We start from the raw sequence: 27,914 nt of genomic DNA, 5'->3' as shown, positions 1-27,914 counted from the left end.
TACATTTATTCTTGTATAAACAATAGAAAATATAACCAGCATGAAAGAATAATCCTATTCATGCAAATCAATTAAATATTAATGATGTGATTCAAACATGTAATGAAAACTCACATTTTAATTGCAGGGTTAAGCTATGTTCAGGGTATTATTTTTTAAATGTCAGGTCAGATAATGTCTATGCTGACATATTTTTCACAAGTTGTCACAAGTGTTGTAATTGTGGGCCTATATAAATAATTCATTAGAATAGTGGGCCAAAAAAAATAGTTTATATATATATATTTCATTTGGCTGATTCATACATCATGTTGAGCTTCATAATAGTTTTACTGTAATAAAAAGCCAATAAATAGCTTATAAATATGGTACCTTCCCATTCTGACAACTTATACCTAATACGTTGTGGTATGTTGTCACAAAAGGTTAATAGCCTATATGATCAATGAACTGTTGCTATTTCTTTTCTTGGGAGGTTTTTTAGTTATGTGCCACATAATTTCCATCCATCCATCCATCGTCAACCGCTTATCCTGTGTACAGGGTCGCGGGGGGCTGGAGCCTATCCCAGCTAACATTGGGCGAAAGGCAGGGGACACCCTGGACAGGTCGCCAGTCCATCGCAGGCCACATAATTTGACTCTTAAAAATATACATACCTGATAAATATTCAGTGGAGTAAGAAGAAAATGAGACAATCTTGGGCTGTGTTATGTTTTGTATTTGGAAATGAATAAATCAGTTTATTTTTACGTGTCTGTTTTATTGGTGCTTTGTGTTTTTTCCTTACTTAACTCGGATATATCACGATTACGTAAGAACTCGTCGAAATACAAATAGCCCCCCTCATGGTTTGTCCCTATTTGGAGTTACAATACACCCAGCGCAGCCAACGCATACGAGTACATAAATGCGACACCGCCGACAGGTGGCGAGCGCGAGTCAGATGTCAGCGCGCTCTCGCTGGTGATTGGAGCAAACAAATAACCTGTCGTTTCAAGGCATATCGGGCTGTTTTTTTTTCGAGCGCAAGATCGAGGCGAATATCCCGGACGTTTGCCGCAGCTCAGTTGCTCGCAGAAACGAGGACAAATTTGAATTCTTATAGCGTGTCTGAGTCCGAGACGGGAAGACATGGCCACGACTACATGTACGCGCTTCACGGACGAATTTCAGCTGTACGAGGAGCTGGGCAAGTAAGTATCGCGTGGATTACTGTTGTGCCTGTGTGATACATACAAGATGATGTTTGGGGCAGTGGGGGCAAACTGACAGCAAACGCAATGTGTGGTGCTAGGGGTGGTTGCACACAGGCGGTGTTGCCCCGGTAAACATGCTGTCATAGAGGGAGGAGATAGACACGCGAGCCCTGCCATTTGACATTTCCATGTGAGCAACGTTATAATGTGCAGATTATTCGGTATATGCGCTGATATATGTAGTATGTAAGCTATGAACTGATTCATATGCTCAAATGAGTACTGCTGCATTGCATAGAAGATGTACGCAGTCAGAAAATAAGTCTTTGTTGCTGGTTTATTGTCATATTAGTTACATGAATCTCAAGTTCTGATCGGACTATATCAATACATCTGTATGTGGTCTGTGCATATATGTCTGTTTTTTAATATCTTTAAGGTTTAATCAGTGATTTAACCAAACAATTAAGATTGTGGTGAAAACTTTATAAATTGTTCAATGGAAAAGCCTGTATTTATATTGAGATGTCCCTCAATACCTGTGGTGGTTATGACCCTGATCTTAATGTTCACTTTTTTGCCTGAGGTTCTGAACTTGTTGATAATTGTTTAAATCATGCAATAAAAAGACAAAAAGTATATGAAGTCAAGCAGTTAGCTCAAGACTTTGCATTTACAGTCAGTTTTAGCTCTGTGATTGAAATGAGAGTATATGTAAATTGCCTGTGGGAATCAGATGTTACAGGAACAATGACTGAATGGTGTGAGAGCTAGGAAGAGGAAATGAAGAACAAGAATTGGGATGACAAAACTCTGCCCACGTAGTGATGCCTTTTGGCTGCTGAGGTTTAGCAGAAAACCTGCTGTTGAAGTTAAAGAGGCCATGACATGAGGAATCAAATGTTCCTTAATCTTTTGGAAAATAAGAGTTAATTGTACAATAAAAACATACTGTAAGATTCAAAACTCAAAACCTCCTCATCACTGCAAAAAGAGCATTTGTTGAAACCAAGCTGCCAAAGCAACTCGTTCTCTACTTCCTCCACATTGTGATGTCACGCTGTGGTAGACATTTGCATCTGACGGCCTCCACAACAACACATCAATGCCTACTTTACCTTATCTCTTTCATTGCCTGCCCAGCAGAGTTGAGCAGTGAGATGGGAATGAGACAACAGATCAGTCAAGAGTAGAGAGCTAATCAGATCATTGGGCGTTAGGGCTGGGCGATATGTAATCGGATATCGACCATATCTTACAAATATCCAGGCAATATGCCGATTGCAAATGTCATTGACAGACGACAATATTGGGAAATGGCAAAACTATGGATCTGGGAATTCAACAAATTGAGTGTGAAACTAGCAACCGCCATATATATCTATATATATATATATACTGTATCTCTCTTTGTATTAAAGAAACAAAGACAAAGGTGATTAAATCACAAAATAATACAAGACACATTCAATAAGAACACATTTTGCAGCATTATTTTGGGAACACAAGGGAATTTATTAGGCTTATTTATTATGATAATTATTATCTTTACATTTTATAATTGTCTTTAGTTCTTAATCTTTTGGCTAATTTTCCACCTGTTGTCATTGATGGATATTTGTTTGATGGCAAATGGGGCCATTTGAGATGTATTGTATTTGGGGAGGTGGTTATATCTAACAAGTGCAATTTGAAGTTTTTCATGTTTCAATAAATGCATTTAATTTTTAAAGCGAAATCAATAAAGCAAAATTATTCACTGTATATCGGCAGGGGGGTTGACGATATTATTGGAAGTTGTGATATGTTTTTAGACTATTATTGATAAAATATTTTTTAAATATTGCGTGGAAAAAGATCATATTTTACAAATATAGGACTGTTTTGTGCAAAAAACAAAACTTGAATAATATTATAAGTGAACATAAAGGAGCATATTTAAAATAAGAATTATAAAAATGCATGTCATGACCTCTTTAATGTGGAATCGCACATTGCTGCTCATACCAGCTCATGTAAGCACCTGTAGAGGCTACTGGATGTGTTGTATACTTGTGGAAATGCACAGGTATGTGTGTGATGTGAGGCTCCCGAGAGATGTACGTGACCTCATTTTCTATGACCTTTGTGTTTGTGCATCTATCCTTTAGCTCCAGTCATCCCAGTAATGCAGGGAGAGGTGGTTATAGAGGAGCTGTAGTCTGTCTCAGTGTGTCACCATCAATTCACACACATGCGCACGCGCACACACACACACACATACATACACACTGCTCTAATAAATCACTTTAATGGACACTTAGAGCTTTAATGGGGCTAGCAAAAACAGGGCTCATTTGAAGAGCACTTTAATGGTGATTGTGGCCAGTTAAAGACTGCCTCGAGACAACCTCTGGCATGATTGGCACTGGTTCTAAAATCCGTTTACTTTTTTGGTGTTTCCAATGTCACAGTAGTTACACACTGATGCTTTAATTGCAAAAAAATATTATAGTTTCCAAATAGGTTTCCCAAAGACTCCAAAACACTCCTTTCTCCAACTCATAACATTGGTTGAGCCATTGTTTACCTGTAGGCTATCTAAAGCAAACAGAGCAATTGACCTTTCGCTTAGCTCCTCCCCCCCTTGGTTACCGTTGCTCGCTCTGACAAGCTCTGCAGAGCTCCCCATTGGAATGAATATTCTCATAAAAGGAATGGATAATATTTTTGTGGGCTGGTATGAAGAGTGACATTGTAAAGCATATTTATCTGAAATTTTTTGTAAAAGAATTGATTAAATTGCAAAGTAATTTGATTAAAAACTGTGGAGACAGTGAATCAGAATCAAGGCAAATGATTATTACAGTCACTTGAAAAGAGAAAAACGCCATTTTAATAGCGATTACACATCTAATAACATTAGCGTAAGTGAACAGAGCTGTTTATAACGTCTCATAACACACTAATTTTAATGCTGTGAACTGTTTGTTTACTATCGCTTTGACATGAATGAATGAATGAATTAACATTCAGTTATTAGCTTTAATTTACCTTGGAGCAAATGTAGGTGTCGTTGCAGATGTTATATGTTCATTTGTGTTTGAGGGCAGACACATAATCCATAACATGCTCTTCTACAGATTTATTTAAAGATTATTTAAAAAATAAGAAAGAAAAATAATGTGGGTGTCCTCTCTGTGTAACTCGTGTCACTATTACAAATGACCCGGCAACAACACGTTTGATATTTGTTTTGATTATTTTGATAAAATCCTGCTTAAAATGACTTAAACACACATTGCTTCCATAGGCTGTCATTGGAAAATAGCAAACACGTGTCAGTGTAATGGTGGCAGGGCAACAGTTGCTAAAACAGAATTGGTCAGAAGCACTTTTAAGGCGGGGCTTAGTGAAGGGTCAATTTTGAAAGGCTACATAGCCACAGTTTGTATACTCTTAGCAAAGTAAACTAGGGCTGACAATAAAAATTGTCGACAAAAAATTGTCGAATAGTCATTGGATCTCATTTAACGTAACATGAGATCACATTAAACTCTAATGATGATGTGTGAGAGCAGCACTGTAGTTCTTGCAAGACTGAGGAGAGGAAGCATTACACAGATCACAGTCCAGATGCACTCTAAACATTCCAAAGAGCTTCAGCTTATGCAGATAGCAAAGTACAAGGGAATTATACAAAAATACCAAATAAGTAAATACAGAAGCACTTTTGTTGTGGAATAAGTCGGAGCTCTTTAAAGAAAACATGCCGGTGTTACATCTTTAATGCAGTTATATTTAATGTGCTATATCTTCTGTTAAAAATCAAATATATGGAAGCAGGTCATGTAATTAACTACAAATTGTGAAACTGGCATTTCTCTTCTATGAGTTGCGTGAATGTCTCGATCCAAGGGGGATATATTAAAACTGCACCTGACTGAGACACGCGTTGTGTGGATGTTCGTCCCTCGAGCCCGCACTTGCTGCAGCTAGATTATAAAGCGATGGGTCGCTACTTATTGATTCATAATATTTGTCACTTTGCATTTCTTATTGTGAAGAAAATTGGCAATAAGTAGCTTTATTAATAAGAGAGATTTTTTCAGTGAGTTAAAGATGGATTGAAGTGAACAGAAAGGTTGTGTTCACCCCATTATAGCCTACACTGCAACAATATACGTTTATGAGTTGTTTTGGCTTGTTTTCCTATAAAAATATCTAAAACTAATTTAAAACAATGTTCATTTCCTTTAGGAACTATACTGCAGAAGGAAAAAAGTTATCTGAGAATGTTGAATATAATGTTAAAAATACAAATATTTTAACATTTCTAAAAATCCATTTAAAAAAGATGCATTCACCTGAAAAGCAGAATATAAGATATTTAGACTTGCTTTTAGAGAATAGATCTTGAATATAAGTATATTTTGTCTTTTACTGTTCTCACAGAAGTATAACCAAGTGAAAAAATTACACGTATATACAAAATACACGTATATTTAAGATACATTCTCTTAAAGCAAGTCTAAATATCTTATATGTTGCTTCTCAAGTAAATGTTTCTTGTTTTAAGGATTTTTAGACAATTTTAAATGGAAATAAAGACAAAAACACTTAATAAACAATCAGTTTTTTTTGCAGAGAATTTATTTATTGAATTAAACTTTTTTTAAAAAAAGTATTTTTCCCCTTTAATTCAGTGAATGTCATTTAGAAATATTTTTAAAAGTTGATTTTGTCCTCTCTTATTGTTAGTAAGCACGTTTAATACAACCTTTTAAGTCAGGGTACAAGCTGAATAATTGGTTAAGAGCTAATGATTAATCGTTGCAATAATCAGCGAATAGTCGAATAATCGTTCTAATAATCGTTAGATGAATTGATTATCATCAAAATAATCATTAGTTGCAGCCGTAACGTAAACATAAATGGCTTTCTTATAGTTCTCTGCACATTAATCTGGGATTGGAGAAAGTATTTTAATATATACTGTGTGTGTATGGTGCCTTGCAAATGTATTCAGACGATTTTCTCATATTACCGAATTACAAATGGTACACTGAAATTTCATTCTGATTGATATTTTATTTTAAAACACTGAAACTCAAAATCAATTATTGTTTTTTTGTTGGGAAATATTTTTATGAAAAATTTAAATCTGAAATATCTTGCTTCCATAAATATTCAACCCCCTCACATTAATATTTGCTCAAGACACCTTTTGCTGTAGTAACTGCTTTGAGTCTTTTGGAGTACATATACCAGCTTTGCACACAGTGACAAAGTGATTTTGGCCCATTCTTCTTGGCAGATTTGCTCTAGGTTGTTCAGGTTGGTTGGGTGATGCTTGTGGACTGCAATCTACAGATTCTCAATAGGATTGAGATTTGGACTTTGACTGGGCCACTGAAGGACATTTAACTTTTTGTTCTTGAGTCACTCCAATGTTGCTTTGGCCTTGTGAAGCTCCCAAGCTTCAGTTTTTTTAGCAGACTGAAGCAGGTTCTCTTGCAGTATTTCCATATATTTTGCTCCATCCATTCTTCCTTCAATTCTATCAAGATGCCCAGTCCTGCTGAGGAGAAGCATCCCTATAGCATGCTGCTGCCACCATCTTATTTCACTGTAGGGATGGTGTGTCTTGAGGCTTAGGAAGTGTTAGGTTTACGCCACACATAGCGCTTTGCGTTTTGGCCAAAAAGCTCTATCTTGGTCTCATCTGACAAAACCATCTCCCACTTCACAGCTGGGTCACTCACACGCTTTCTGGCAAACTCCAGATGTGCTTTCAGATGGTACTTTTTGAGTAACGGCTTCATTCTTGCCACCCTCCCATACAGGCCAGCGTTATGCAGTGCTCTTGATATGGTTGACTGGTGCACCATTACTCCATTCCCAGCCACTGAACTCTGTAGCTCCTTCAAAGTGATTGTTGGCCTCTCTGTGGCTTCTCTCACAATTCTCCTTTTTGTTAAAGTGCTGAGTTTCGAGGGACGGCCTTTTCTTTGCAGTGCCTGGATGGTGTGGTGCAGCTTCCACTTCCTGATTATGGATCCAACTGTGCTCACTTGGATATCCAAACATTTGGATGTTATTTTGTACCCTTTCACTAATTTATGCATTTTTCTTACTTTATCTCTGACTTCTGTGGAAAGTTCTTTGGTCTTAATTTTCCTTCAGATTCACAGCATGACCAATGGATTTTTTTTTTCCCAGAAATTTTGATTGCAAATTTAATGATTCACATGTGGATGCCAGTGTTAATGTAATTGTGTCCTCATTGGGCAATAACCTGGGCAGCTTCCACAGCACAGAGGTTGAATACTTATGCAAGCAATTTATTTGAGTTTTTATATATATAAATATATATTTCCCATCATATAATTGAACAATAATTGATTTTGAGTTCCAGAGATTTCAAATAAAATATCAAACATAATAATTTCAATGCACAATTTGTAATTCAGTAATATGAGATAATTGGTAAGGGGTCTGAATAATTTTGCAAGGCACCTTCAATCCTTAAAAGGGGACAGAATATAAACATACCTCAGAAAAATTATTTATTGCTATTAATGTACATTAGGGCCCAAATAATACATTTTCATGTGTTTTTTTTTTTTTTTTTTTCTTCAAAGTGTAGTTTTTATTTTCTTTACAGCTTGTGGCTCATTGATAAATAATTCTGTCCGAGGTGATAAAAAGTAAAAAAATCTAGTTTAAACAAATGTGTCAAGTTTGTAGAAATGTAATCTTTGTGTCCATGTTGGTGTTTGAATGTTTGAAAAAAGTTGCATTTTCTACAAAACAGTCGATTTAAAAATTGTCATGTAGTGTAACCAAGTAAAAGGTATTTAATACTTTACTTGCACTTTGAATATATGCGAGTGTATTTGACGTAATCTTTATTTTCAGATATTATGAATATGAATATCATAAATTTGAGTCACAAATATAATTATTTCTTAGCGATAGTTAGTCTTTTCAAATAAATGTTAAAATATCTGATATTTTTTAAAAACTTCATACAATATTATGAGAAGTTTTAATAGGGTTGTCTTTGTTTTTTTGTTGTTGTTTTTTTGGTCATAAGGCAACAGTATTCCTACCTGTAGGTTTGTTGCGCCTGACTTTGATTTGGTGGACAAAAGTGTCCATCCATCCATCCATCCATCGTCAACCGCTTATCCTGTGTACAGGGTCGCGGTGGGCTGGAGCCTATCCCAGCTAATATTGGGCGAAAGGCGGGGGACACCCTGGACAGGTCGCCAGTCCATCGCAGGGACAAAAGTGTATCAAATATTAATAATATTTTAAAACAAAATTGGTTTACTGTTTTGTTTTGTTTTTTTTATTTAATTTAGTTTTTTAAAGAATTTTCTAAACTACTCATGCCATTTGTTTAAGATGGTTAAGGATGGTTAGAGGACTTGATCTTTTTTTACTGTAAGACCCAGAAAGAAAAAAAAACATCAATAGGACTTTGAACTCAGAAATGTAAAATATTTTCATCATAGTAAAGATGTATCATGTTGTTTTTTTAATTGCAATTTTAATGAATTTTTGAATAACTGAAAAAAAAAAAAAAAAAAAGATTCACGTCATTGACCCTTGTATCTTTCATGAATGTGACATCTAAAAGTTGTCACTTGCCTCAACATGCCGCCATGTTACTTAAAGATATAGATTTTGAGTTAATGGCAGAGATTTTATACAAAGTCTTACACATATTCTTATTTGCAGGGAATCACTTTTTCTATTTTTTTCTCAAACATTTGGCTGACTCAGCTCTTACCCCACCCTCTCAATTAGCTGACTCTGCAGAAATTGCCTTGTTGGAGTCTATTAATAAGACATACTCACTACACAAATTTTCTTTTCATATAATACAAACCCAGTCGGGTAAACTTAATATAGGCCCGGCCGCCAGAATTAGCCCTCGGTTTAGTGACATCAGCCTGCACAGTTGAACAGCCACTCTTGCAGAAGAGTCAGACAGCATGATCTAGGGAGTTTTGAGTGATCTGCTAGGTTTTACATTCAGTGCTGTTGTCTTACTTACTGGTTCCTGTTAATTCCCTTCTTAAAAAAAAAAAACCCACAAAAGAAGGTTCTGTCCAATCAATGTTTTGCGATTTAAATTTTTGTAGAACAAAAACCTCAGTCAACACAGTGCCTTTTATGGCTATGTAGACATTGTGCTGTCAAGATATTATACTGAAAGCATAAAATCTCAAATATTTTGTCTGTTTTCCCAGGGGAGCATTTTCTGTGGTGCGACGGTGTGTGAAGTTGAGCACGGGCCAAGAGTACGCCGCCAAAATCATCAACACCAAAAAACTGTCTGCGAGAGGTGAGTCCGTTCAAAAAAACAGAATCTCAAGTCTTATTTGAATACACATTTTCCAAACAATTAGAGATGCACTGATATGGAATTTCTGGGTGGATACCCATTAACCGATAATTAACAGCTCGTGGCCAATATCAATAACCAATCAATTTGGCTGCTCATTTAAGACTTAAGCATCACTGACTGTCATGTCATCACAGATGTGGGGGTGAACAGCAAATTTGATTTTGTTGTTAAGAGTGATGCAAAGGGAAAGAGACCTAGCCTTTATTTTTGTCTGCAGCTGCACCAGGCATATGTCCCATAATAATAATGTGGGCTACAAGAGGACGTATAATTCAAACATCTTTATTACATAACTCCCGAACAAACAGCCTTAGCAGCAGCATCTGTTCAGTCCGCAAATATGTGCTCTTTCTCCGCTCTCTTCTAATATCTTTCATCACACAAGAGTGTGTGTGTTTCACTCATTAAAGCTCCAGCAGTAACAAGTGAAAGCGGAACTAAAATTACCAACATCCAACACAGTGAAAAGGTAGGGAAGGTAGCTAGAAATCAAATCAATTAATATAAAATATTTAGATCTTATAATAAAATGCACAAAATAAAATCAATATAAAATAATGATGAAGAAATTAATAATTAAATACAAAATGTAAGAATATAATTAAATTAAATGGACAATAAGTAATTAACCATGTCTGTCACAGTAAAGGGATAGTTCACCCAAAAATTAAAAGAATATTTCAGCTCTGTAGGTCCATACGATGCAAGTGAATGATGCAAGTACTCAGACCTTGGTAACTCCATAAATTAGAAGGGATATAAAAGGTGTGGGTGAGAAACAGATCAAAATGGAAGTCATTTTTTTTTTTTTTTTACTGTAAATCTCCACTTTCACATTTACCTTTACATCTGAAAGTCACATGTGATGCCTGTTTAGTTTCACTTTCACATCTGAAAGTGACAGTTAAAGTGGTGATTTAGAGAAAACAAAAGGACATGAATATTGATCTATTTCTCACCCACACCTATTAAATTGCTTCTGAAGACATGGATTTTAACACTGGAGTAATAATGATTACATTTGTGAGGACCTACAGAGCTGAAATATTCTTATAACAATCTTAATTTGTGTTCTGCTGAAGAAAGTCACACATTTAGGATGGCATGAGGGTGAGTAAATGATGAGAGAATTAACATTTTTGGGTGAACCATCGCTATGTTTAATAGCACCTATCGGTTATCAGTTCAATTTAAGTTAGACACCAAACCTTGTTCTTTAACTCACAATCTAACAATATAGAGAATATTTTGTGTAAGTATACCTGTTTTGAAGCTCTTTTAAAACTTTCACTTTAAAAATGAATATTTCTGTGTGTTTTTTTTTTTTTTATTTGATTATCAATTAACCAACCTTTAATATCCTATTTTTGTCAGCAACAACTAGGCAACAGCATTTCAAAGTAACAGTTAACAGTGAGCAGAAAGCTTAATATAACCAGTTATGACAGAGCTCCTGATAAAAGGTTAATGATCGGGATTGGTATTGGCCGATCATGTGACAAAAAAATCAGTAACAGTATCGGCTGAAAAATCCTGATCGGAGCATCCCTAGTGGTGGTACCATGTTACAATGATGGTATCAGATGGTAAGACCAGTGTATTTTCATATGGTGCTGAATGATTAGCACATATGTACTATTGCGTATTGTACTATTTTTTTCATTAGTGGAAGATTTGTAAATGAAAAAGTATCCAAGTATATTTCAAAGGGTATTTAAAAGTTCTAAAACATGCAGATAACTATATTTAAATCCATCTGCTTCCATGGTACTCGCATTGCCAACAGCAAGTCCAAACAACATGGCAATGAGCCAAAGTCTGTGTTTTCTTTCTTTCTTTTTTCTTTCTTTTTCCTATCTTTCTTTCTTTCTTTTTGTATTGATACTTTGGCAATATTGTCAAATCAAAAATGCCAAGAACTTTGAAATTTAAAAAAAAAAGAAGAAGAAAAAAAAAGAGACTGTAACACAAAAATGACAGACAGAGCATTTCCCTCTTTTTAGGCTGTCCCGCTGGTGAGTGGTGTAAATCTTTGTATGCCCTTCTGTCCCTCCTGAAACTTGAACCCAGCAGTTTCTTTGCCAAAGTGTCACCGTCATGATGTCCCCCATTGGCTGTGTGGTCATTGTGGTGAGAATGTGTAATGCGGAGAACAAGAACTTGACATGGATTTGATTCCACATGCTCTGAAAACCATTTTAAAATAGGCTCATCTGCCATCTGAATATGTGTATCGGCTTGTGTGGACAGATACATAGGTAACGTGTGCTACATATTTTCCCCCAAAATTCTCATTACTGTAATTTATCTGTACATTTCTGGACCTTTTTTTATTATTATTATTTTCATTAGATTCTCATTAGTGTAATACTGTAGTTTTAAAATATGAATAATACATTGTATATGATTATTTCTTCAAAAATCAACAAATATAGATAACAAATAACAAATTGTTGTCTATATTTGTTGATTTTTGAAGAAATAATCATATACAATGTATTATTCATATTTTAAAATTACAGTATTACACTGCCATGATGTACAAGGCTCGATAATAAGGATGCCCGGGGCCAGTGTGAGAGAAATTCTGGCCAGTTGCTAGAACGGTCACTTGCCCGAACAGGCCAGTGCTGCACTTATAACATTAGTGCAAGCACACAACAAGCAAAAGAGCACAAAATAATTACACAGAGCGAACACCGTCATCTAACCGAGTACCCAGAGATGAGCGAATGCAATCATTTCTAAGCACACACATATATATATATATATATATATATATACTGGATGTGCTGAGGCATCATCGCGTGAACACTCAAGAGTGTGTAGACACAGAGTTGTTCGGGTTTTCTAATTTCATGGTTAAATCCACATTTTTAATTCAGCGATTAGGCTTAATCTACCTAATGTACATTACACATCACAAACAATTTAGTGGCAAGGTCTCCTCTTTCAGGGACTCTTATATTTATTACAGAAATACTCAAACCAGCCCGTCTGGCACCAACAATCATCCCAGCGATTATCTAATCAGCCAATCATGTGGCAGCAGCAATGGGACCGTGGCATGATAGTTGGTGTCAGATGGGCTAGTTTGAGTATTTCTGTAACTGCTGATCTCCTGGCATTTTCACACACAACAGTCTCTAGTATTTACTCAGAATGGTGCCAAAAACAAAAAAAACATCCTGTGAGGGGCAGTTCTGAGAGAGGTCAACAGAGAATGGCCAGACAAAGTCTACAGTAACTCAGATAACCACTCTGTACAATTGTGGTGAGAAGAATAGGATCTCAGAATGCTATTTTGAGATGTGGGTTGGCACTGTTATGTACCAAAATAATCTTTTGCGTTGAGCCCTGAATGTATAAATGTAGGCCTATATACATTTTAGATTAATATATATATATATATATATATATATATATATACATATACATATACACATATATCTAAAAAAAATAATAATCTATAATAATATCCCCTTTTTTTTTCCAGATGACATTAAAAATGGGCTTAATTGTTATGAAAATAATGTCACAATGAAAAATCCTAAAGGTCTTTAAAATAGGCTTCATAATATTTAAGCAAAATAATATTTCTTATTTATTTCCTTTTGATATGAGAGTGAAACCTTACCTTGACATGTTCTTTGACAGGTTTGGTGAATTTCATAATCATAGACCCCTACTGTTGTTGAAAATAAAGGACATATAAGGTCACAAAATGAAGTATAGGATAAAAAGGTTTACAGTGTTTGATTTTGTATTTATTTACCCGCATATGGCAGTGGAGAAAAACGCTGTTCTAGTGTGGATAAGAGGCATAAACATAAAATAAGGTGGTTTCAAACTAAACGTATTAGTGTGGATGTGGCATTTATGTTTGGAGTGACTGTCTTTTAACCGAGAGTTACTCTGAGGAGAAAGAGACAGTATGATCTATCAAGGGGTTACAAGGAGGATGGGCGTAAGTGAGGGAATGTGACCTAGATATAGTGAAAGATAATGAGTGGGAGAGAGAGGAAGAATCGTTATGAACGCCTGTGCGAGCGTAAGAGGAAGACAGATAAAGAGAGGACTGACAGTAAAGGCACCTTTGGCACTTGGCTGTGGTGTGTTTGTGTGTGAGTGAAAGAGAGAGAGAGAACAAGTATAGTTACATGCCTGGAGCATAGGACTCTCAAATGACTCCCGGAGATGGTCATGACTAGTGGTCGACTGAGTTTTTAATGGCCGATGCCGATATCCAGAGAGCAGGGTGGCCAATAAAATTCAGATATGAAACACAATTATATAGTAACAAGCAAAAAAAAAAAAATTATTATAATAATAAACTCTTATTCTCTTAATAATAAACATTTAGCACTGTATTTACTCAATTTCACACAAAACAAAAAAATAATGTTGTATTTTAAATGGTAGATAGGAGTTTCTTCAGATTTCTGTTTAGTCATCACATTCTAGTAATTAATTTGCACATGAAGAAATATTAGGAAGAAGGAAATAATGGGACACACTGTAGTCCAGCAACCATGGATGGCATGTCCACGTTAGCAATCTCATTTTCTCAAAAATACATGTGGCAGGGCGGAGGGCAGGGCCGGGTCGTGATTCCACACACCCGGCCCCTAATCAGGCTAATCAAGCCTCAGAGAGGGATAAGGGCTGACTGGAGACTGCAGTGGGACAGAGAGAGATTTATGGACAGCTGTCAGACACCTGTGTGTGTGTTTGTCTTTTTGGTTAAGTTTATAATTAAAATATTATTTATATTGTCAAGCCAGCTCTCGCCTCCTCCTTTCCATTAATCCCTTTACACTATATAATATTTTTATTGATATTTGCCTTTTATCATTAGAAAAGTGACATGGTACTGTTGAGGAGAGACTGTTAGAATACGTGCTTTAGAGGAATATTTATGAGCGCTCCACATGATGCTGTGTGAGGTTTGTTTATTCCATCTTTTTAAACGAGATATGCGCTTATTTGCAGATGGTATATGATATTAGTTTATTCATATTTGCCTTTTTATCATTAGACAAGACAGTTAAATTTTACAGGGAACTGGTGAGGAGAGAGAGGGAGAATGAAACGGGCGAACCCTTTAACATTATGAGCTCAAACGCAGCTGCTGTGGCTCTGATATGCAGACTGTTTCAATGAGGCCGTGTTGCACACCGGTCTTTTATTGTAGTAACACGATGGCACTTACAACAAAACGAACCGTGACTGGTTGTTTACATGTCTCAGTGGCTTCACATGCAAGGAGGCCAAACGGGAAAATGTATTTGCCGATGCGATAATTAAAAAAGTCAGAATATCGCCCGATTTATCGGCCTCGGCCATAAATATCGGTCAACCACAAGTGATGACCCCAACAAAACACACTAAGAAGGGCACATTAAGATGTGGTTCATAGGAAACTGCATCATGCACAAAACCACCAAGAAGCATTACATTCTTATATCATCACAAGTGATCTGTTGAACTTATTCTACAATTTTTTTTAGAACTAGCTAAATTGTAAATTTATTATTATTATTATTATTAATTATAAAAGTATATAAATTGTCTACATTGTAAAGTGTTTAAACGTCGTGCTATTATTTTGTCTCACTGCTTTTAATTTGCTGTTACAAATAAAATTAAAATGCATTTGGTTGGAAATTAAATGTTTAAATCTTAAGGTTTTTAGATTTTTATTTTAAGTCTTTTGTAGGTAGAAAAATGTGGTCCTGAAGAAACTGAGGTTGTTAGCGTGCTTCTGTGGTGAACTCATTAGTTCAAAAAGGAGCTTCATAGCTGCTTTAACGGTGGTTGGTGTTGGCATTCTAGTGTTGCAACAGCTTCACGAGTATGTGTATGTGTATGTGTATGTGTAGAGAATGTCCAGCAGCTGAGCTTAAGGTCAACACACATCAACGTCAGTGACGGACAAGGGTGCAGGATTCCAAACCCTCTAAGAGCCAGTCACAAAGCCCAATCTCTGTTAGTAAGACTGGGTTACTTTAATGGTAAGACAAGACAGTATCAAGCCATTAAATCTTAAAATATGGCAAGGCTGAGAATAGGGACAATAAAACATTTAACAATAGAAAAGAGGTGGAAAATGTTTTGCGAAATGGGGAAAAACACATGTCCAAATCCAAACTAATTGGCTTAGCTTATGTAGTTCAGCTAGTCAGACGTTCAGTTTTTGAGAGTTAATTGGAACTAATTTTGTTTAACAGAGGATGAGGTAAAATCAAAAATTGTATTTGGATTTATTGCCACATTCAGCATATCATTTGGCCACTGAAACATGATATGTTTCATGAAACATAACATGAAACATCAGCAACACATTCTCCATCAGTGTTGCTGATGTTTGGTGAAAATGAATTTTTGGCAGCTAGAGTAGCCTTGTAATACTCAGAGAAGCATAACATATCAGAATGGCGCCTGTTCATTTGGAAAGAATGTTCTCAACTCTTTCAGCAGTCATAAAACTGTGTGGGACACCAGTCCAGTATTTGGCTTGTTGATATTTGTTACATAAGGTGACAATATGGTTTGATATTAGTATAGTAGAGTTGCAACAGGGTTCCTGTCCACAATCAGATGTGACTTGAACATGAAACGCCGTTCAAAACTCTAATCTGACATATTTCTGAGTGAAACAGACAATTCAAATAGAAAAAAATAAATAAGGAAGGGATTGTATCTATGGACCCTTTTCACAGACCTGTGATGACACGTTTCCTCCTTATGTAGTGGCATATATCTAGAAAACTTCTTCATATTTGCCATTTTTTATTATTTAGAGGGTATTTATAGCATTGCACTTCATAGTATATTACCCTGGAATTAGATTTTAATGATGAGGCTTATAACACAGCTCCTATACAGTGACAGAACATTTGCCATCTTCTCTCTTCAGACGTTTGTAATCCCTTTTCCCTCAATTTATTTTTTCTTCATTTGAAAAGTTGTGAAAATGTGAAAAAGTGGCGTTTTTATTTTAATGTTGGAGCAATGAATAAGCAAAAATTATATTTGCTGTGATCTCCCATACACTCCCATTCACCTCTATCAAGGTTGTCAGACTGTAACATCTTGTCTAGCATCTTCTTTTAGTGTTCTACTGAAGAAAGAAAGTCATATGGGTTTGGAACAATATGAGGCTACGTCCACACTAATGTGTTGCAATCCTTTATCTCCATGTTCCAAAAACCGGGGGGACCATTGGGAATGTATTGGACTGTGGAAAGTGGGTGTTACGTTTCAGAATAGAGCCAGGTGATTGGAGGGGAGAGGATGAAAAATAAGAATGACATGATCATAAAAGGAGGCAGTGTACTGTAAGTAATTATATACTGAAGAAAGTTAACAGACAAATCTTTTATTTATTAAGAATAATGTGCACTGATGACTCTGATTAAACTTTTGGGTTTTTCTTCACAAAAATTACAATTCTGTTGTCATTTACAAATTCTCAGGCTAAATACTCATTAATACGAATACATTTAAAATTTTGTTTTTGAAATGCTCTCTGCCCACACTGCTGATTTTAAACATTTTAGAATTTTTTTTTCATCCACAGCGAAATGTATGAAAACGATTAAGTCCCCTTACTACAACCTGAACAGTGTTTGTAAATGTATCCACTTGGGAGATCGATTTCGAACAGCTCAGTTTTCGCTGCCATATCAGTGTGGAAGGAAGGCCAAAACCAAGGAGATTTTCAAACGACAACACATTAGTGTGGACGTAGCCTCATATTGTTCCAAACCCATATGACTTTCTTTCTTCAGTAGACCACTAAAAGAAGATGCTAGACAGGATGATACGGTCTGACAACCTAAGTCACCATTTACCGTACGTGCACCGTATGGAAAAAAAGTTCCAATAGAAGTGAATGGTGACTGAGGCTAACATTCTGCCTAACATCTCGTTTGTGTTCTACGGAAGAGAAAGTTGTATAGATTTGGAACAACATGAGGGTGATGATCATTTTGCGTGACTATCCCTTTAATTGGTCTAAAAAAGACAGAAATATCTTGACAGATGTACAGTGCAGCTGAATTTCCAGTATTGTTGATTCTTTTTTCTTGTCTGTCCTCTTCAGATTGTTGAAGTAGATCACTGCAGTGTCATTAGTGCAAGCAGATTTGTAATTGCAAAACTTGATTTTGTGTTTCATTTGTCTCAAATAGCTTGAGGATTTTTTTGCTGCTATCAGTTTGATGAGATATTAGTCGCCCTTTCAAACTCCTTTTAGAGACGAGCATGAATCACGAGTAAAAGACACATGTTTTGTATTATTCTGATACAGATGTCTTCATCAATAATACTAAAAAAGAGCTAAAATCTCTGTATGCTTAATAATAATGAATTAAATGCCCTAAGTTCCTTTTGACCTAACAAATAGGCCTATGCTTAAATTATTCAAGCACAAGGTACCTCCTGTACTTGAATGTTTGAGTTATAAGTAAATTAAAATCTTAATTTTAGGGATTTTTAGCCAAAGAAGTTTAAGGAACTCACAATTATTAATTTACTTGATGTATCTCTCGAAGTTCACCTTATAAATTTCATACATTATCAGGGATCCAGAGTACGATTAATGTGCGACCATTTTTCCTAACAGTGTGATTGAACTTTGCAAGAGCTCGCACTGGTGCGACTACAAAGTTGGCTGACTCTAATTCTCTAACTGTCGTTGAGAAATATCAAACCGCAAATGTTCAAAACACGAAAGGAAACAGCTGTACCCGGATCAGTCAGCGCAGATCATCATAGCGCTATGAGAAGCGTGGGCTGGGTCGTGGATTCAGCATTGATTATTTGTTTAAATCTCTATGAAAACGAATAATGTTTTGATGATTAAACTAGTTTAAAATCATAATAAATGGCTCCAACATTCTAAACAGCACTGAAATGGAATAAAGGAGAAATCTGTACCATGCACAAAGAAATCGTAGCTTAAGGTGCGTACACACTGCCAGCGACATTGCGCGTGACAGCGACTCCATACCATTCATTTTCAATGAGAGCACAGCGATTTCCGGCGACACGAGCTGTCGCGACCGTTGGCGCTAGATGTGGGCGTGTCCAGCGACGCGACAAAGTTGAGACAAGTTAAACTTTATTCAAATGAAGAGGGACTAACAGAAGCGACAGCCAATAGGAGAGAAGACGGGAGAGCTCACGTGATCCTTCTCTCTCTCTCTCTCTCTCTCTCTCTCTCTCTCAGCTCCTGCAGTAACGGAAAGATGGATGAAAGGCTATTGCTGTTAGAAATGTTCCAGTGCTCTATTATATGTCTCTTCCACGTACAAGGACATTTTAAGAAAAATACTGCGTGGAAAGGTGTATCTGAGATCGCGGGTATTTTATGGACCCAGTGGGAACACCCACTAGCGACAAAGTCGCTGGCAGTGTGTACGCACCTTAAGCTGCGTACACACTGCCAGCGACTTTATCGCTGCAGGTCGCCAGTAGCTGGCGGTGAAGTAGCTAGTGGGTGTTCCCACTACTGGTTGCCTAGTAACGTTTATAAATTACATTCACGGATGTCATTCCATTGCTGTTGACAGCGAATCTCTTTTCTTGCCACTAAAAACAAACATTTTGGAGGGAAAAGACTAAATATAAATGGAATCAGTACATAAAATGCTTTATATCAAAGATGAATGAGAAACCAGGCGTGCTGTTTGCCATAGCGGCTGTTTATCTGCGGCGAAAATGCAAATGCCGGTCTGTCTGGGTCCACAATATCCCCGTGATCTCAGATACACCTTTCCACGCAGTATTTTTCTTAAAAATGTCCTTGTACGTGGGAAGAGACATATCATAGAGCACTGGAAAATTTCTAACAGCAAGAATTAGCCTTTCATCCATCTTTCCGTTACGGCAGGAGCTGAGCGAGAGAGAGAGAAGGATCACGTAAGCTCTCCCGTCTTCTCTCCTATTGGCTGTCGCTTCCGTTAGTCGCTCCAAAGTTGAACTTTTCTCAACTTTGTTGCGTCGCTGGACACGCCCACATCTAGCGGCAACGGTCGCGACAGCTCGTGTTGCCGGAAGTCGCTGTGCTCGCATTGAAAATGAATGGTATTGAGTCGCTGTCGCGCGCGATGTCGCTGGCAGTGTGTACGCACCTTTAAGGCTTTCAGTCCACACATCACAGATATTAAAAAAGTCTGGAGCTCTGCATTATGGTTGTTGTGTCAAGGAATATTTTTTTGTGTGTGTCATCACAACACATCCACCTTGTGAACCTGTAATCTAATCCTAAATCCAAAGTCAAAGTACACATTTTAACATTGTGCTTAGTTTCCAACTAGCCACCATCAATTCTGAGCCACACTGACCCTTTTTTAAGACTAAATTATATCTAATTGATGAGTTTTGTTTTGCCACCTCCCCTTGTGCTTTTGTGCCAAATGCTCAATGCTTGACACAGGAAGCAGTGTGGATGTAATTAAAAAGCATAATATCATTTTTGGCATGTGATCAGGTTATTGCCAATGGAAACATGGCATGTAATTCTCTACAGCAGGGCTTTAACCAATGTGACTGGTGTGAGATAAACTGCTAATTTTACAATATGTACCTGCTCTGTCTCTTATTTTTACCATGCATGGTACACCCATTTATTGAAGTTTATTTATTTATTTGAATATGGACAGTACAAAAATATGATGTCAGCACAAAAACTAAAAAAGATGATTTGCACATAGATATTATAGCACATGCTAATCTGCATCTCAGGATCCTTGATAGATGATTATTATTATTATTATTATTATTATTATTAAATTATAAACGTAATGAGGTTGCTCCTAACCATAGTAACAAATAATTGAAAATATTAGACCAAAAGTTTATTAACAATTAAAAATGAGTACAGCTTTGGTTTCTTTTAAGCAAGTCCTTAACCATTATTGTTGATTTCATTTTTATAAGTGGTTTTAATTGCTCTTTCTGTTTTTGACTCTCAGATCATCAAAAACTGGAACGAGAAGCCCGAATCTGTCGTCTGCTGAAACACTCCAATATTGGTGAGTTTTTTTTATTCCCCACAATAATAATAGCTACAATTATTGGCAAGGAATGTGCGTACAAAAAAAGTGTTTGAACTCTATTTGAGTGATTGTTTATAATGGATTGTTCTCCAACTCTCAGCCCAGGTGGATGTTAATTACGATATTGTCCTCATCATCACAACAAAACCTTGTTTCATTTCTCTTTTTCTGTTATAGTTCGTCTTCATGACAGTATATCAGAGGAGGGCTTCCACTACCTACTGTTTGATTTGTAAGTGTTAATGTATTACTGTCAGAATGTACCTCAGTTTCCCGTCATGAATTACCCTTGATGTGAAGTATAGCACAGCTTAAAGGGATTTATCTCTAATAAGCTGTCCCTCTAAACACTTTTAAAATCATTCTGCTTTTTTCATTCTGCTGTACTGTTAAAGGGGTAGTTCACCCAAATTGAATAAGTAACCTAAAGTAATATACATGTTCAGGGTTCCCATGCATCCTGGAATGCTTGGAAAACCTGGAATTTTGCAATGCAGTTTTCCAATCATGGAAACGTCATGGAAAATTAAAAAAATACCTAAATGTCCTGGAACAGAATTATTTGTCTTGGAAAATATTTTTAGAATAATAAAACGGTTTGACGGTGTTGCTAGCAAGGTTTTCGTTACATGTACAAAAACATGATAACGATCGGGACTCCGAATAGGAGTCAAATACACAAATTTGTATATTTTTTGTCACTGCCGCCAGCTGTGCATTGTGAAACAACATCAACAGATTAGGGCGCGGTCACCCTCATGATTGATTACAGCTGCGGCCAATCGTGTGCTTGGCAATTGCGGTCCAACCGAGGAAGATCGCTTGATCGGTTACATCGGTTAATCGCGTGCTTTGCTACAGCAGCACGTGCACAGTGAGAAGTGGCACATGTGAAACTTCTTATTCATAAACAAACTGAATGACCTGGTACATGTACCGACCGACTGAATGAGAGGGGCATGTTGTTCATTTACTTTAGCATCGGCATGTGAGTCTACCTTGTTCATCATGGAGAGAAAAGGGTGGAAGAGCTATTTAAGGTGTAAACGTAACAGATGTTTATACATGTTGTGGGCCTTCACATGACTCAATCAGTGCTGCCAAACACATTGAAGTCTATGAAGTGACGCGTCAATGCAACCTCGGCTCCAACGTCACACAAAAGGGTTTTTCACATTAATTTTTGCCTCACAAGTAATGTCTTTGAAAGTACAAAGCTACAATAAATATTTTAAAACTGTCCAATTTTATGAAGAGGTATTGAATGTCTCATAATTTATTACCTTATCGTTTAGAGTATCCAGAGACCTCAGTTATTTAACTACTTCAGTTTCAGTTTATTCACAATACCTCTTCAAACATTACAATAATACAGTTTTTAAAAGTACAGAGTAGATTGGGTACAGTACAGTGAAATGGGTCTCCCAAAGAAGCAAAAAAAAAGCTTATAAGTAGGGGCTTATACTGTAATTACATTCACCTAAAAATCAAACACTAAGACTTCAAGATAAACAAGTCGTCTTTTTACTTTCTGCAATCAAAGCAATTGACAGGCTTTTTCTATGCCAAACACATGTTTTCAATGTTTATTGTGCACACCTCCTGCTTTCTTGTGTGGCAAGCTTGTAAATTCGCCTCTCCGTGATGCTTTCTGCAACACTTGTCACGTGGAGGGCAAGGCACCGCTTAAGGTTAGCGTTTATTGGAGCATTGATGCCTCGTCTCAACTCATGTGAAATACGTTTTACAATCACGAAAGAAGATTATTGAAACTCAAAATTATTATTATTAGACTATTACTGTTGCCTTTTATGATAAATGTCATGCTCAGCAGTTTAAATGTTGTTGGAAAATGATAACGCACATCTGCTTTGTTCTTATGCTTAAACATTCTACTAAAGTCTGTAGATTTGATATGCAAATTTTAATAAAGGAGAAGGTAAGGACATTATTGAAACTCATTATTATTATTATTATTATTATTATTATTATTATTAGACTATTATTGTTGTCTTTTTGGATGAAAAGTCTTGGCAGTTCACAAACTTAACAGAAATTAGAGATATGCTTTGTTATTATAATGCTAAAATACTATAAAGATTCTTGGCAGATTTTGGTCATGAACATCTCAAAATGATTAATTGACTCACTCATAGCACATAAGACACTCATTTGTTGCCACCTAGTAGTATCTCCAGAAGCATTTTATTTATTAGACATTTATTAAACAGAAGCAAGCCATTCCAAAATACCCTTTATTTTTGCAGCCAATTCTGCACAATTGTGCAGATAATTTTCTATACTTGAAAAATTTAATTAGCTTAATTTGGTTCTTTTAGCTCATTCTTTAAAAAAAGTTACCCCAGAAAATATGTTAGAGGATCAGTGATTGTCTCACCTTGCCTAAAAGCGCACAATTAGAGTTTGCATCCCTGTGAGTTATAAACTTTAGACAATGATGACAGTTGGACCACTGATTATTTTTAAAAATTAATTCACACTGGGTTGGTGAATAAACAAAAACATTGACAACGCCAAAATAAAAGCTTGATTTAAATGGACACATGTGTTTTTGCTTAAATATTGCATTTGTTGTGCACATACAATGTCCTGGAAATGCCCTGGAAAATTGTGCCTTGAAACGAGTGGGAACCCTGATGTTGTTCATACAGCTCCTGCACTATATTCCAAAAACCATAACAATAGTTTTGCTTGAGGAACCGAAAGTAGGAAGTATCTTTTTAAGGGACCCCTTTAACAGACTGTGATGACACCTTTCCGCCTAATTTAGTGATGGGCATTATCGTTCTTTATTTTTTTCTCATACCATTTTTCATCATTTACTCATACCATTCCAGATGTGCATGACTTTTTTTTCTTCTGTGTTTCTTCTATCAATCTCCAACTTTGGCTAGCCCCAACCTTTAGGTGGGCTGGTTGTGAAAGTGAAAGTGTAGATTTACAGTTAAAAAGGGCTTAAATATTAATTTGTTTATAAGACCTATAATATCGCTTCAGAAGATATGGATTTAACCACTGGAGTTGTATGGATTACTTCTATACTGCCTTTTGGGCCTTCAAAGTTCTGGTCACCATTCACTTGCATTGTGAGTACCAACAGAGCTGAAATATTATTTTAACAATCTAAAAGAAAGTCATACACATCTGGTATGGCATGAGGGTGAGTAAATTATGAGAGCATTTTCATTTTTGGGTGAACTATCCCTTTAAAACCCATCTCCCTAGTTTTCACAGTTTTAGACTTCCTCATAATTTTCACATTGGATTCTCCTCTGCTTGGAAAATAAGTGCCAGGAAGAGGCATGCACTCTAGAACAGGAATTTTGTTTGAATTAGTAAATAGCCAAGCTGAACTTGCTGCCTTTTTAGGGTGACTGGAGGTGAACTGTTTGAAGACATTGTGGCCAGAGAGTACTACAGTGAAGCAGATGCCAGGTAAGGAATACTCTTGATTTCTTTTTCCAACTACACTTTTCACTGTGCACCTGTCCTTTCTTCTACCCTTTCTTTTCCCGTTTAATTTGCCCTAGCTTGTTGCACACGTCACCACCACATATACATTTAGTGATAGTTTGTTTTGCAAGTGGAGATGCTATTCCGAACAGATCGTGCTCATTGTCCCCAACACACTAGGGTGAAACATGCAGTTTTGACTAAAAGGTGGCATGATAGAACTGGACACTAACATTGAGGAAAGGAACTGTATTCTGTTGTGTGTATTTCATGTGCTTTATGTGAACTATATAAAGTGCCACTCTAATAGTTCTATAGTGTTTCTGTTCTGTCTCTGTCTCTCTGTCTCTAGATCTGTCTTCTTCTTTTTTTCTACTGATCTATATCTGTCCTAACATAACACATCATAATAACACACCCTTTTTCTCATACACAAACACCTGCTCAAACACACACACACACACACACACACACACACATCTCATAGACGCATATTTTTTAAACCATGATCCTATCCCTTAAGGAACTGGCATACATGGAAACATTCTTTTCGTTCTTTGCTCAGAGCCCAAAAAGTTCAAAACAGCTGAGCAATGGTATACTGTTTGCGAACATTCAGACACCAGCAACACCAATGTGGAAGCCGTTTAGAGGAACATGTAGACTACATGTAAAATCTTAACTAATGTGACATTAAAATGTGTTATCAATTAATTAATGCCTCATTCTATCAGTAGAATTCACACAAGATCAGTAAAAGGACCTGTTTTAACCACTCAATGATTTGAAGTAATAATTATGCAGTATATTATGTGTAATTTGTCATGTTTACATTCTGCATTTGTGATGCTTCTACGTGGTCATAATATGTGCTGATTACCCTCTGTAATGTATTTTATGGTGTTAGTGAAACTATTGCAAAGATAGGTGTATAAAAAGTGTTAATGGGCTGAATACAGACAAAAGAGTGACAATAAAAGAGGCATATCTCACATTGAGCAGATGTGTGAATGGCTTTTGGCTGCAGACAGCACATGAGCTAAGCAGCAAATAAAACAATAGTTAATGGGCACTTAGAGTATTCAAGTAGGTTTGATTCCTTTAGTTGATTAATTAAAAAATAAATTGCATGACATATTTTTGGAAAACGTCTCTATGCGATTGATTGTACAGATGTAGATAAGATTGCACCAGCTCACTAATAACTCTGCATGCTGGTGTGTTCATGTTGACTGAGCTCCTGGTCACACCTACCAATGGTGTGTACCAATGGCAGTAAGAAGTTCTTTATCAGCCGGTGCAACGGTTTCCTGAAAGTTTGCATAGGCGAGCTATTACAAACCACTGAAACAAACTCCAAAAACATTGCACATGACGTTACAACATTTGTTCTTGGATTTCGTATAAAGCATGCTGGGGGCCTTAAAAGCTAACCCTTATTGAAACCTTTTGATATCAGTAGATTAAAAGAAAAACAACATTTATAAACATTGCTACATTCACTTTGGCTTGCTCACTGGGAGCATTAAGGTATGTTTTTCCTTAAACTTATTTGAAAAGAGTGTGCATTGTGAAAAGTGCTATACAACTGAAGTTGTCTTGACGTTAGCATTTCAAATAGTCAGGACCACTTTAGATGTCCTCACAAGTCTGTTTTTGACATGTTTCACTATATTTGTGAAGATATAGCAACAACATTTGGCATATGTATAGCCAGACCAGTACACACAGCCAGACCAGTCTTTTGTCTGCACCTTGCATATCCCTTTCCACAGTGTGTGTGTGTGTGTGTTTGTTTTTGGATGCTTGTTACCAGGGTTTACAGGATGTAGTTAAAGGTGTTAGTCCCAGGCATTATCACCTCTGCTGTCCAACCATATATGCAATTCCTCAGAGCAGCTAACACAGACTTCCCTGCATACATTATGTGGGTGTGTAATACTGAGTTATTCATTTTAAGAGTTTCAGTGTGGGGTGGTATAAATTAGTGGTTGAATATCTGGGCTGGCAAGTGTAAAGCTGTAGGTTCAAACACGGCAAGGGTCGATCCATGAACTGTCACCCAGGGTTCCCATGTTCCCATGGATTTTGTCAACTTTGAAAAATCAGTGCAATCTTAAAGTCTAATATGTAAGTCTATAGTAAAGGTATTTTTTATATATATAATTTAGGGCTGTGAATCAATCATTTTCTTTTATTAATTAATAATTTGATATTATAGAAGTATATGATATATTACAACAAACATTAAAAAAATATAATATACTGTAATTTTTGGTCTCAAAGAACTTGCAAGAAATTTGTTAGTCATCATTTATTTTAATAGCTTAAATATGTACGTTCAAATAATGTGGTTACAAATGTTGAAATGTTGTTTTGTTTTTACTGGTATAAATCTTTGAAACAAGGTTATGTATACAGACCATGAAATCAGTGGACATGCTGTAATTAAAAGTTGGGCTAAATCTTTCATTTTACTTTGGACTTTTTTTAACTTATAGGATAAAAGGATGAGATTCAATTATAAGCAGTATAAACTGTATTGGCAAGATAATCTTAAGTGTACATTGCTAATACATTATTAGGCCTTGTTCAGACTGCCACTAAAAATAAGATTTTTTGCATATCCAGATTGTATCCAGATGAGTTTTTGATAGTCTGGACAGCAAAAAAAAAAACATGAAATCTGATTTTTACGAATCTGATTCAATCCACATCGGGAGGTGGTTTCAAATGCAATTGAAATCAGATTTTTTCAGATGCGTCTCAGTCCGGACACTCTGGCTGCTCAATTCAGATTTCAAATGGTCTTTTAACTCGATACAGAACGATGACATAAAAAATCGGCGACTGTAGCATGGAACATCACAATATTTTAGTTTTTCTTGTGTGACGGAGGAGTTTTGCACCGCTACTGGACAGGGTGCTTATTTGGAGAGCTAGATGGTGTACCTCAATTTTTTCCCACATCTGTTTTGAAAGCTTGATAACGTGGGTACGCCTACGTCATTACCAAAGCAGACCATAACTGATTAAATTTCCCAGCCCTAAATTAATTTGATATATATTTAGTTTAGCTGTTTTCTAAATATTATTGTGTAAATATTTGGCCATAAATCAGTGTGATAATGTCAGTCTGTTTATTGAGGGTCTTATTGGACACATTTGTACACTAATAATTATTAACATTAATCTAAAGTCATAAGATTCATACCCAACATATAAATGTCCCAGCAATCTCTAATAAATTTTTTTTTTTAATTAATCTGTGTTCTGTAATCATAAATGACTGGAAAGTGTCATGGAAGGTCAAGGAAAATTAATTGGTCAAAAATTGTAGGAACCATTGGTCTCCATTATGCACACAAGCAAAACATTTAACCCCAGGACCCTGGAACACTGTCCAAAAAATTTATTATATTATATTACTGGTTGTCTAATCTGGACTGCTTATCATATGTTACAGTTTCAATCCCAAGTAGTTTAGCTACTTGGGATTGAAGTAGCTCACTGATCGGTGTCAGTTGAGCAATTTGCTTTTATGTCCATGACCCAGCTTTGTGCTACCACATTACACTTCAGCTGAGTGTCTGCTAAAGGGCAGTTTACAAAGTGTACTTGCACGATAACGCTTTTACAATGCATTAACTGCAATTATATGTTAATACATGGCAGTATATGAAGCACAGGATGTCCCCTTGGGATGGTATCTCAACCTTGAAAACGTCTCGATTACTTGGTTACCCAGATGGTGGGAACGAGAGGATGTGTCGA

At 36.3% G+C, this 27,914-nt stretch overlaps 1 protein-coding gene across 10 annotated transcripts in view; it reads left to right on the top strand.

The window, feature by feature from the left end:
- Nucleotides 1–968: 968 nt before the first annotated feature.
- LOC127636331 (calcium/calmodulin-dependent protein kinase type II subunit beta-like) overlaps nucleotides 969–27,914 on the top strand; it is an 82,206-nt gene continuing 55,260 nt past the window's right edge. For all 10 annotated transcript variants that reach the window (XM_052116836.1, XM_052116831.1, XM_052116818.1 and 7 more), the window contains exons 1-5: nucleotides 969–1,196; nucleotides 9,443–9,537; nucleotides 20,583–20,642; nucleotides 20,844–20,898; nucleotides 24,057–24,122. In XM_052116836.1, the coding sequence (XP_051972796.1) occupies nucleotides 1,135–1,196; nucleotides 9,443–9,537; nucleotides 20,583–20,642; nucleotides 20,844–20,898; nucleotides 24,057–24,122 (338 nt within the window). In that variant the 5' untranslated portion in view covers nucleotides 969–1,134. The remainder of the gene's footprint in view (nucleotides 1,197–9,442; nucleotides 9,538–20,582; nucleotides 20,643–20,843; nucleotides 20,899–24,056; nucleotides 24,123–27,914) is intronic.

The sequence above is a fragment of the Xyrauchen texanus genome, chromosome 4 (assembly GCF_025860055.1).
Source record: "Xyrauchen texanus isolate HMW12.3.18 chromosome 4, RBS_HiC_50CHRs, whole genome shotgun sequence".
Taxonomy (NCBI): domain Eukaryota; kingdom Metazoa; phylum Chordata; class Actinopteri; order Cypriniformes; family Catostomidae; genus Xyrauchen; species Xyrauchen texanus.
Note: the sequence above shows the minus strand (reverse complement) of the source record. Positions and strands in the feature narration are given on the sequence as shown.